This window comes from Oncorhynchus tshawytscha, linkage group LG30 (assembly GCF_018296145.1).
Source record: "Oncorhynchus tshawytscha isolate Ot180627B linkage group LG30, Otsh_v2.0, whole genome shotgun sequence".
Classification (NCBI taxonomy): Eukaryota; Metazoa; Chordata; class Actinopteri; order Salmoniformes; family Salmonidae; genus Oncorhynchus; species Oncorhynchus tshawytscha.
In genome coordinates this window covers 28602796-28615912 of record NC_056458.1, presented here as the reverse complement: position 1 = coordinate 28615912, position 13117 = coordinate 28602796, and the positions used below count along the sequence as shown (strand labels likewise).

The 13117-nt window shown below is 41.4% G+C and overlaps 1 protein-coding gene across 4 annotated transcripts in view; it reads right to left on the bottom strand.

Annotated features, from left to right (window-relative positions):
• LOC112228465 (cell adhesion molecule 1) overlaps nucleotides 1–13117 on the bottom strand; it is a 495694-nt gene that overhangs the window by 92384 nt on the left and 390193 nt on the right. For all 4 annotated transcript variants that reach the window (XM_042309109.1, XM_042309111.1, XM_024393800.2 and 1 more), the window contains one exon: nucleotides 5008–5166. In XM_042309109.1, coding sequence (XP_042165043.1) covers nucleotides 5008–5166 — 159 coding nt within the window. The remainder of the gene's footprint in view (nucleotides 1–5007; nucleotides 5167–13117) is intronic.

Genomic DNA, 13117 nt, shown 5'->3' with positions numbered 1-13117 from the left:
GAAAATGCTCATCTTTAGGAGTCTCCTTCCTGAGCGATATGATGGCTGTGTGGTCCCATGGTGTTTATACTTGCGTACTATTGTTTGTACAGATGAACGTGGTACCTTCAGGCATTTGGTAATTGCTCCCAAGGATGAACCAGACTTGTGGAGGTCTACAATTTATTTTCTTAGGTCTTGGCTGGTTTCTTTTGATTTGACCATGATGACAAGCAAAGAGGCACTGAGTTTGAAGGTAGGCCTTGAAATACATCCACAGGTACACCTCCAATTGACTAAAATGATGTCAATTAGCCTATCAGAAGATTCTAAAGCCATGACATAATTTTCTGGAATTTTCCAAGCTGTTCAAAGACACAGTCATCTTAGCGTATGTAAACTTCTGACCCACTGGAATTGTGATACAGTGAGTTATAAGTGAAATAATCTGTCTGTAAACAATTGTTGGAAAAATTACCTGTGTCATGCACAAAGTACATGTCCTAACCGACTTCCCAAAACTATAGTTTGTTAACAAGAAATTTGTTGAGTGGTTGAAAAACGAGTTTTAATGACTCCAACCTAAGTGTATATAAACTTACGACTTCAACTAGATATTCCATAAAAAAATCTGCCATTTACAACACTAAGAATGTCTACACTGTATTTCTGATCAATTTGATGTTATTTTAAAGGACAAAAAAACGTGCTTTTCTTTCAAAAACAAGGACATTTCTAAGTGACCCCAAGCTTTTGAACGGTAGTGTGTGTCTTTAGCAGGGATATAAAAAAGGCACTGAATCCGCTAGCCTGATCTCCTCTGGCAGACCACTGCAAAGTCTAGGAGCCCCTAATGGTAAATGCCCTGTCCCCTTTCATTCTCAACCTAAACTTTGAAGATCACTAAATATGTCAACAGCGTAGCTCACCCCAGCCGCTCTGCTGTACGACCTTTCCGGTCAACACACAGCAATCTGTAGGCCGTCCATCCGTCCAAATTACAGACCTGGCAGAAGCTGTGTTGCTCTGTCAGAGTGATGGACAGGGCTGGGCGTGGCGCCACGTTGGTTGGGCGGGCAAGTACCGTTTTTACGAGTGAGAACTTTGTTTCGGGGTTGGGCTGTGTTAGTTTCTCAACTGCACTATTCCAAAGGTTATTGTAACCACTTTGCCCAGAACTTGTGGTTGGTGGATTCAAATTAAACCGTTACATGGAGTGCAGAGGGTCGGTACTGACAAAAGACACTACAGTACATCCCTTATATTCCTCCCACTGCAGTGTAGTATCTTCTGTCATTGTCATCTTGATAATGCTATCATGAAACTAGAGGTTTAGTGTTTTGAATGCTACAGTACCATCGTCTGTCTCAGAGTCATACTGTCTTAGACTCCTTAGACACAAACACTAAACATTCCGGTGACTTCCTGATATTGCCACTTGGGGAAATTAAGAGCAGCTGTATCGTACGAGGGAGACGGCCATTATCATTATGCTAACAGAATTATTTGCTTAGCTTTATTATTGGTGTCCTCCAGCAGCTCTTAAGCCTCGGCCCTCCATCTGCCCAAGGGGGGAAGAAGCAATAGCGCAGTAGGGAAAATGTCTTTGCCTTGCCCAGCCAGCCATCTATATTATTACTGAGCTTATTTAATATCCCTGGACATGTTTTTTCTTTTTTTCCTATGGCAGAATGAAGTCTATTAGGACAGCCTGTGCACTCAATGATTTTAACATCGATTGCTTTTGCCTGCCCCGGCAGCATGGCGAGGCATGGAGAAGCGATGTGTCTGATGAGAGCATGTGAGGCAGACCATGGAATGAGAACGGTAATAATTTGGTCTGTTGGCTGGCTCACCTTGGAGAAGAATTTCAAGATTGATAGTTCATTATCACATTATTTTTTAGTATTTGCTAAAATGTCAAATCCAATTGACCCTTCGCTAAGCCCCATAAGCTAACGTATGGAATTGTTTTAAGAAGGTCATACCAAGGATCATTTAGCTATTTGATTTAGAATTTTAGGACCCCGTAACGTATAAAAAAATATTCCAAACTTAATTGATGAAACCTTGAATTTGGTTAAACAGATACATGTAGTTCACCCACAAAAAAATGTAAAGGAAGTTTCGATCCTATATCTGAGAGATACAGTGCATTTGGAAAGTATTCAGACCCCTTGACTTTTTCCATTAGAGGATGCGGCCGGTTGAGCCAATGCAACAAAAAAAAGATATCTCTATCTTAAACTAGAGTTGCTAATTAGATTTCCTCGGGCCGCATACATTGTGTTTGGGATCATTGGCGGTGTGTTTGGGATCATTGTCATGCTGAAAGACCCAGCCACGTTTCATCTTCAATGCCCTTGCTCATGGAAGGAGGTTTTCACTCAAAATCTCACGATACATGGCCCCATTCATTCTTTCCTTTACACGGATCAGTCGTCCTGGTCCCTTTGCAGAAAAACAGCCCCAAAGCATGATGTTTCCACCCCCCATGCTTCACAGTAGGTATGGTGTTCTTTGGATGCAACTCAACATTCTTTGTCCTCCAAACACGATGAGTTGAGTTTTAACCAAAAAGTTATATTTTGGTTTCAGCTGACCATATGACATTCTCCCATTCTCTTCTTCTGGATCATCCAAATGCTCTCTAGCAAACTTCAGACGGGCCTGGACATGTACTGGCTTAAGCAGGGGGACACATCTGGCACTGCTTGATTTGAGTCCCTGGCGGCGTAGTGTGTTACTGATGGTAGGCTTTGTTACTTTGGTCCCAGCTCTCTGCAGGTCATTCACTAGGTCCCCCCGTGTGGTTCTGCGATTTTTGCTCACCGTTCTTGTGATCATTTTGACCCCACGGGGTGAGATCTTGCGTGGAGCCCCAGATCGAGGGAGATTATCAGTGGTCTTGTATGTCTTCCATTTCCTAATAATTGCTCCCACAGTTGATTTCTTCAAACCAAGCTGCTTACCTATTGCAGATTCAGTCTTCCCAGCCTGGTGAAGGTCTACAATTTTGTTTCTGGTGTCCTTTGACAGCTCTTTGGTCTTGGCCATAGTGGAGTTTGTAGTGTGACTGTTTGAGGTTGTGGACAGGTGTCTTTTATACTGATAACAAGTTCAAACAGGTGCCATTAATACAGGTAACGAGTGGAGGACAGTGGAGCCTCTTAAAGAAGAAGTTACAGGTCTGTGAGAGCCAGAAATCCTACTTGTTTGTAGGTGACCAAATACTTATTTTCCACCATAATTTGCAAATAATTCATTAAAAATCCTACAATGTGATTTTCTGGATTTTTTTTCTCATTTTGTCTGTCATAGTCGAAGTGTACCTATGATGAAAATTACAGGCCACTCTCATCTTTTTAAGTGGGAGAACTTGCACAATTGGTGGCTGACTAAATAGTTTTTTGCCCCACTGTATATAAACCCTGGATGACTGACAGGGGGTGCTGTATTGAAGCCACCGCACAGCCATCTTGGTGGTACTCCTCCATTATAAAAATGATTTTGGAAGCTATAGAAATGCATTTATTAATGTCTGCATTAGTTTATGACACATTTATTCTATTACAGATGCCTTAATGCATACATTTAAATTCTATGATGTGAGCTAAACAAAAATGACAAAAATATATTAAAACTTTAAAAGTACTAAGGATACTGTTCCCACTACATAAAGAAAACATACTTAAATACATGTAATTTTGTACTTGAAACATTTAATTGAAATACTGCAGAATTCCATTAATTTCTATGGAGGACTGCTCCAACTGAATGGAGGACTGTGCCAATATGGCCGACCGGTGACTTTAAAGCCTCTCAATGTCCAATTCATAGCATCTGCAACCAGGGTGTATATGGGGTGGCAGGTAGCCTAGTGGTTAAAGCATTGGACTAGTAACTGAAAGGTTGCAAGCTCGAATCCCTGAGCTGAGGTAAAAATCTGCCATTCTGTCCCTGAACAAGGCAGTTAACCCACTGTTTCTAGGCCGTCATTGAAAATAGGAATTTGTTCTTAACTGACTTACCTCGATAAATAAAGGTAAAAATAAATATATATACATAATAGGTTGCAACCTAGGAGGCGGGCTTAGCGAAGGGTCAATTGCTGCTATATTGGGGGTCCATGTGAAATTGTGGACATGTCTAATTGTATCCGCTCTGCCTCTTCCATATGTATTCAGCGCAATGTGAAAAAGCAATTGGATAGGCAGCCTAACCAGGCTCTGCTCAACCAATTGGAGGGGAAGCCCAACCAACCTCGAGCCCTATCTGCTACTGTCATGGGAGAGTGACTAAATGTCATGTCTAGGCAGATTTGGAAAGGTCAGATGGAGCATCCTTTTTTAATTCCTGGGCAGAAGCTTTTTACAGAACGGACAAAGCTCCAAGAGTGACTACAAGCACGGCTTAGGTTAACCATGCTACAGCAACACACTACCAATGAGCCATATGTCAAGGTTTGAAAGGAAAGGCAACGTTTTGGAGAAAATAACCTTACCCTTTTGCATAGATAATGGGATCTGAAGCCTAGGTCTTCAGCCAAAAGGCCAAGTCAAGCACTTCAGGGCCTTACCCATTGTATCATAATACCACTACTGCATATTAAACATAGGGCAAATATAAAAATGGTGTATTTTAGCTCCTAATGCAGAGGCAGCTCAAATGCAGGCTGAAGGCCTTGGTCTGTTGTCTGAGTATGGACAAAGGCCTCTGGGATCTTTGTTCAAGGAAAAAGGGGCAAACTTGTGTGTAAAAAATTATGGATAGACTTAAAGTTAAGTCAACATTTGAAGAACAAAATCTAGACGATGTCCCTCACTCAGTAGAATAAGTGTATCTCACATGTACAGCCCCTTGCCCTGCATAAGTAATTCGTATATAGTTAGCGAGGCACATTACTGTGATAATAGACAAGATGGCATTTAATCTTATTTTCTAGGTTTGAGTCCCTCAGGAAAGACATTATTAGTGGACAAAGACACTTGGAAGTATTATTTCTCTCAAGTGTTTGCCTATACTCACAATGCACCACCAGGTACGTCAGGGCTTGGAAGTCTTTGACGGCTGGGTGGTCCACGATGCACACCACGGGCACGCCGTCGTCCTCCTTAGTGACGATGAACCTCAGCTGGCTGGTCACAGTAAACATGTGGTCATATGTCTCCTCCACCTTGGATATGCCTGGGAGGGATGACAAAAACAGCCACGTTTAAAACCCTCAAGGTTCTGGGGGGGTTCTACTAAGCCAGGAATCATCAACTAGATTCAGCCGCGGGATGATTTTTTATTGAGGGTATGGCCGGGGGGGGAAATAATAAAACATGATCATTTCGCCTCCCGAGTGGCGCAGCGGTCTAAGGCATCGCAGTGCTAGAGGTGTCACTACAGACCCGGGTTCGATTCCAGGTTGATATCTCTAGCTTAAACTGACGGATTTTGATGCCGATTTTTGTATTATGTTAATTCGATTGCCTCGGGGCCACATACATCGACTCTTGGGGTTAATAAAACTTGTTTATTTTTATGAAATGTAGCTAACGTTCACCTACTCTGCGTCTCACAAAGACACGGAGGTTGGGACCAAAAATCTCCATTTGGACTCATCAATCCAAATGACAGATTTCCACTGGTCTAATGTCCATTGCTCGTGTTTCTTGGCCCAAGCAAGTCGCTTCTTATTATTGGTGTCCTTTAGTAGTGGTTTCTTTGCAGCAATTCGACCATGAAGGCCTGATTCACAGTCTCCTCTGAACAGTTGACGTTGAGATGTGTCTGTTACTTGAACTCTCTGAAGCATTTATTTGGGCTGCAAATTCTAAGGCTGGTAATTCTAATGAACTTATCCTCTGCAGCAGAGGTAACTCTGGGTCTTCCTTTCCTGTGGTGGTCCTCATGAGAGCCTTTTTTGCATTTTTGTGACTGCACGCTTTTGTGTTTTTTTTTGCGACTGCACTTGAAGAAACTTTCAAGTCTTAAAGTAATAATGGACTGTTGTTTCTCTTTGCTTATTTGTGCTGTTCTTGCCATAATATGGACAAGGTATTTTACCAAATAGGGCTATCTTCTGTATAACACCCCTACCTTGTCACAACACAACCGATTGGCTCAAACTCATTAAGGAAAGAAATTCCACAAATGAACTTTTAACAAGGCACACCTGTTAATTTAAATGCATTCCAGGTGACTACCTCATGAATCTGGTTGAGAGAATGCCAAGAATGTGCAAAGCTGTCATCAATGAAAAGGGTGGCTACTTTGAAGAAGCTCAAATATAAAATATATTTTGATCTGTTTAACACTTTTTTGGTTACTACATTATTCCATATGTGTTATTTCATAGTTTTGATCTCTTTACTATTATTCTATAATGTAGAAAAACTCTGAAATGAGTAGGTGTGTCCAAACTTTTGACTGGTACTGGGAAACTAGTCAGGATCGAGGCAAAGATGAACGGAGCAAAGTACAGTGAAATCCTTGATGAAAACCTGCTCCAGAGCGCTCAGGACCTCAGACTGGGTCGAAGGTTCATCTTCCAAAAGGACAATGACCCTAAGCATCCCGCCAAGACAACACATGAGTGGCTTCGGGACAAGTCTCTGAATGTCCTTGAGTGGCCCAGCCAGAGCCCTGACTTGAACCCAATCGAACATCTCTGGAGAGACCTGAAAATAGCTATGCAACGACGCTCCAACCTGACAGAGCTTGAGAGGATCTGAAGAGAAGAATGGGAGAAACTCCACAAATACAGGTGTGCCAAGCTTGTAGCGTCATACCCAAGAAGACTTGATGCTGCCAAAGGTGCTTTAACACTGACTAAAGGGTCTGAATACTTATGTAAATTTGATATATTTCAGTTTTAAAAAAAATTGTAATAAATTAGCAACATTCAAAAAAAAAGTTTTGCTTTTATAATTATGGGGTATTGTGTCTAGATTGATGAGGGGGAAAAAACAATTTAATCTATTTTACAATAAGGCTGTAACGCAACAAAATGTGGAAAAAGTCAAGGGTTCTGAATACTTTCCGAATGCACTGTACTACCCGGCTACCTTCAGACTAGTCTTGTAAGGCTTGTGGGCATCCTAAATGTACGTGTTTGTGAGAGACTAACCTTCCATAGAGGGGTCATATTAGTGTGTAGTCCAAACTGTTCGGACACTACAGACAGAAGTTGGCAGATCGGCTGTTCTGACTTCAGACCAGACACGTGACGCTTGTGGGGGTCGTGAGAGTCTCATCTTTCCATATAGGGGTCATAATAGTTTGTGGGCCAAACAGTTTGGACACTACATACGTTTTCGGGATGTTTCCCATGGTCTGACAAACACCGCTCTAGCTCTGCCACCTTTCAGTGCAGATGCGGAAGGGCGACATTGGCGAATGCAGTGAACTGAGACACAGCCCATGCAAAAAAATAAAAATAAACGGATTTTGATGGGGATTGTTGTATTATGCTAATTAGACTTTTGCGAGGCCGCATATATCGACTCAACGGCGTTAAAAGCCCCCTGATATTTACAGCCTTTTAAAAATATTTATTATAATTTTGTTGTTTTGGGAAGTTGGTCTTTACTAAAGAATTCAGGACCCATTGTACGGAACCTGATGAAGACCTGAGTGGTTGAAACGTTGTCTCAATTGTCACCAATAAACCACATGTAAGCACAGATTGCAGTGTATAGAATTTATTTGTATTGTTTACTGAACAATATCCAGCACCTGCTCAAAGACATTGTGTGTGTGTGTGTATCATGTTTTCCTATAGGGAAGAAAAACAGCCATGTTTCAACACAAGACCGTAGGAACCTATTGTAAAGCAGTCTTCATCTTTAGACCGCAAGTCATTCATGTAACTGGCCTGTACATAAAATGGTCTTTGGTACTTTTCGTGGAATTCAGTACACCTGAAATATAAATAACTGAAAACCAATAAGCTCCTATAAAAAGCTGGTGTTGTGTAACTATGTGTTCCCACATTGAATTGGGAGTGGAATACGTTTATTTGGTAACGAAATTGTGACAAAGGGCTACTGTTGTGCTCAAGACTACATGGGAAGAGTAGTAATAACTCAGCATAAGGGAGAGAGGCGGCCATTGTGCGTCTGAATGGAGTGGCTCTGTGAGTGACCTTGTACAGTACAAGTAGGGGAGAGAGAACGGAACATCCTAGAAAATGGTCAATAGAAGGTGAATCAGCTGGAAATTTCTCGCTGTCAAGGGCTGTTGTACTCGTGAGTCACTCAATGGCTGCTGGGGTAGTTGTTGATGGGACAGTTTATTTGTGTTTTATGAAGGGATTTTGATCCAAAGTAACCCCTGCCAACAGTACACAGCAAGGTGTGAAGTAAGCCTATACACTTTGTTCTGATAACTGGGGTGTTACTACACAACACAGACAACACACTCTCCACATGCTGAATAGGCCAACTTCCTTTCCCCATTGTCCCATTTTGTAATAATATTTGTTATCAAGAGTGTCATGTCAATAAAGCAAATAGAATTTCATTGGATTGAGATGGGGAGGTTGATCAGGGAGAAAGAGCGGGAGAGGGAGAGAGAAAGAACAAGGGGAGGGGAGGAGAGAGGTAGAGGGGAAGAGAAAGGGAGAGGTAGAGACAGACAGGCAGAGGGAGAGGGGGGTGAGGGATAATGCACCTGACAGAGGATTTATTTTCATATACAGTGCCTTCAAAAAGTATTCACACCCCTTGAATTTTTCCACATGTTGTGTTTTACAGTCTAAATTTAAAATGGATTACATTTAGAATTTTGTCACTGGCCTACACACAATACTCCATAATGTAGTGGAATTATGTTTTTTTGATAAAAAATTTAAAATAATTAAATGTCTCGTGTCAATAAGTATTCAACCCCTTTGTTATGACAAGCCTACATGAGTTCAGGAGTAATTAAGTTGCATGGACTCACTGTGTGTGCAATAACAGTGTTTCACATTATTTTTGAATGACTACCTCATCTCTGTACCCTACACATACAATTATCTGTATAGTCCCTCAGTCGAGCATTGAATTTCAAACACAGATTCAACCAAAGACCAGAGAGGTTTTCCAATGCCACGCAAAGAAGGGCACCTATTGGTAGATGGGTAAAATAAAAAAAAAGCAGATATTGAATATCCCTTTGAGCATGGTGAAGTTATAAATTACTCATTGGATGGTGTATTAATACACCCAGTCACTACAAAAATAAAGACGTCCCTCCTAACTCAGTCGCCGGAGAGGAAGGAAACCACTCAGGGATTTCACCATGAGGCCAATGGTGACTTTAAAACAGTTACAGAGTTTAATGGCTGTGATAGGAGAAAACTGAGGATGGATCAACAACATGGTAGTTACTCCACAATACTAACCTAATTGACAGTGAAAATAAGGAAGCCTGTACAGCAGTCACCAACCAGTCAATCGCGATCAACTGGTTGATCTCCAAGGCATTCCTAGTGATCAACAAACATTTCTGTAAATAGCCTTGCTTTCCTAATATTATTTTTAAAAATCCCGCACTGTTGGCGGTAGGTGCATTTGATTCAGCAACCCTAGCACCGGGAAGGCAAAGTGTTCCCATTTTTTAACAATTTCATGTGTCTGAAGGTAGAACTCAACCTACCCGGCAGGCCCAGAGCAAATCAAGTGCACCTTTAGGCTTACCACTGGCCAATCAGATAGCTCAGATGACTGTGTCTGCACAGTTTCCTTGAGCCATAGATTGTAAAAAGAAGCAGAGAAGTTGATACTGTGAGATTTCAAAAAATGTAAAACCATGACTAGAGAGATTTGATGAATACAGTAAAGAGCTGCTGTTTGTATGAGTAAGCTCATGTTTAAGTTGATATTCAGCACTGTCAACACTAAGCCATAAAATGTATGTCATCCCTCCTTACACTTACACTACAACCAGCACTGCAGCTGCATTGAAGGAGTACAGCAAAGTGTTCCGATAAGCTTGCGTTCTTATTATTAGAGTCTTGTGTCTTTTTAATATCTGGGAATATTTCACTTTCTCAGGTCATAGGAGTAACAACTTAATTTGGTGCATGAGGCAGAAATAATGCAGTGCGACTTGAGTTTTGCCATCAGCTGGAAGACTGTGTCCTCGTTTCTCAATGGAGGGAGGGAGAGAGGAGGGACATTGAGTCAGGTTAGAGGCAGCCTCACAGCTGCTCCCTCCCCCCTCAGACTGACCATCAGACGCAGGCCATCAGCCCAGTAAAAAAAGAAAAGCTAACTATTATGCTCACTCAGCTGTGCCTCAAGTAATACAACAAATTATATATCACCAATGTGATCATATACCACATTTTAAATATAATTTCAAAATGGTCTGAGAAGAACAACATTGGCAGGGCAATTCAGGCATAGAAATATGCTATGAAATGTGTTGGTCCTATAGCCTGCTGCACAAACCTCATTGCTATGGAACTGTTTTTAATTGGAAAATGTTGCATAGGCTTACCTTTAAGTCCTGCTTAAGAAAAATCTGACTCAGAAAGTGATCTTGACTCAAAAAAGGTTGGTGACCACTGCTGCACAGAATACAAATATTCCAAAACATGCATCCTGTTTGCAACAAAGTAATACTGCAAAAAAATGTGGCAAAGCAATTCACTTTTGTCCTGAATGAAGACAAAGTGTTTTGGATTTGCCACAAACACTACAACTATGACCGAGTACCACGCTCCATATTTTCAAACATAGTAGTGGCTGCATCATGTTACAGACATGCTTGTCAAGGACTGGGGAGTTTTTCAGGATGAAAATGAAACGGAATGGAGGAACGGAATGGAGCTAAGCACAGGCAAAATCCCAGAGGAAAACCTGGTTCAGTCTGCGTTCCACCAGACACTGAGATGAATTCACCTTTCATCAGGACAACAACCTAAAACACATGGCCAAATGTACACTGGAGTTGTCACCAAGAAGATAGTGAATGTTCCTGAGCGGTCAAGTTACAGTTATGACTATAATCTGCTTGAAAATCTATTGCAAGACCTGAAAATGGTTGCCTAGCAATGATCAACAACCAATTTGACAGAACTTGAAGAATCTTTTAAAGAATAATGGGCAAATGTTGCACAATCCAGGTGTGGAAAGCTCTTAGAGACTTACCCAGAAAGACTCACAGCTGTAGTCACTGTCAATTCTAACAGATATTCTCACGGGGGTTGAATACTTGTCTAATCAAGATACTGTATAACAATGTTTTATATACAGTGGGGCAAAAAAGTATTTAGTCAGCCACCAATTGTGCAAGTTCTCCCACTTAAAAAGATGAGAGAGGCCTGTAATTTTCATCATAGGTACACTTCAACTATGACAGATGAAATGAGAAAAAAAATCCAGAAAATCACATTGTAGGATTTTTAATGAATTTATTTGCAAATTATGGTGGAAAATAAGTATTTGGTCAATGACAGAGGTCAAACGTTTTCTGTAAGTCTTCAAGGTTTTCACACACTGTTGCTGGTATTTTGGCCCATTCCTCCATGCAGATCTCCTCTAGAGCAGTGATGTTTTGGGGCTGTTGCTGGGCAACACAGACTTTCAACTCCCTCCAAAGATTTTCTATGGGGTTGAGATCTGGAGACTGGCTAGGCCACTCCAGGACCTTGAAATGCTTCTTACGAAGCCACTCCTTCATTGCCCGGGCGGTGTGTTTGGGATCATTGTCATGCTGAAAGACCCAGCCACGTTTCATCTTCAATGCCCTTGCTGATGGAAGGAGGTTTTCACTCAAAATCTCACGATACATGGCCCCATTCATTCTTTCCTTTACACGGATCAGTCGTCCTGGTCCTTTTGCAGAAACAGCCCCAAAGCATGATGTTTCCACCCCCCATGCTTCACAGTAGGTATGGTGTTCTTTGGATGCAACTCAGCATTCTTTGTCCTCCAAACACGACGAGTTGAGTTTTTACCAAAAAGTTATATTTTGGTTCCATCTGACCATATGACACTCTCCCAATCTTCTTCTGGATCATCCAAATGCTCTCTAGCAAACTTCAGATGGGCCTGGACATGTACTGGCTTAAGCAGGGGGACACGTCTGGCACTGCAGGATTTGAGTCCCTGGTGGCGTAGTGTGTTACTGATGGTAGGCTTTGTTACTTTGGTCCCAGCTCTCTGCAGGTCATTCACTAGATCCCCCCGTGTGGTTCTGGGATTTTTGCTCCCCGTTCTTGTGATCATTTTGACCCCACGGGGTGAGATCTTGCGTGGAGCCCCAGATCGAGGGAGATTATCAGTGGTCTTGTATGTCTTCCATTTCCTAATAATTGCTCCCACAGTTGATTTCTTCAAACCAAGCTGCTTACCTATTGCAGATTCAGTCTTCCCAGCCTGACAGCTCTTTGGTCTTGGCCATAGTGGAGTTTGGAGTGTGACTGTTTGAGGTTGTGGACAGGTGTCTTTTATACTGATAACAAGTTCAAACAGGTGCCATTAATACAGGTAACGAGTGGAGGACAGAAGAGCCTCTTAAAGAAGAAGTTACAGGTCTGTGAGAGCCAGAAATCCTGCTTGTTTGTAGGTGACCAAATACTTAATTCCACCATAATTTGAAAATAAATTCATAAAAAATCCTACAATGTGATTTTCTGGATTTTTTTTCCTCATTTTGTCTGTCATAGTTGAGGTGTACTTATGATGAAAATTACAGGCCTCTCTCATCTTAAGTGGGAGAACTTGCACAATTGGTGGCTGACTAAATACTTTTTTGCCCCACTGTATATATACATATATATATTTTTTTAAACATTTATTTTTTTTATTTTATTTTTTATAAATGTTCACATTTTTCTTCCACTTTGACATGACAGATTATTTTGTGTAGATCGTTGACAAAAAATGACAAATACATTTTAATCCCACTTTGTAACACATCAAAATGGAGAAAAAGGCAAGGGGTGTAAATACTTTCTGAAAGCACTGTAGCTTCGTATTATGAGGATGAAATGGCGAACAGCCTTGTGTGCTGTTGTTCCTCAGCTACAGGTATCTGATGGATATTGAGTTGCCGCTTCACATCCCGCCTCGTCACTGCAGAGACAGCTGTCTCTGAGGCTGATGGGAAAACGAGTCTTTGTGATAAACAGGTGAGTTACTCCATTTGACAAGCC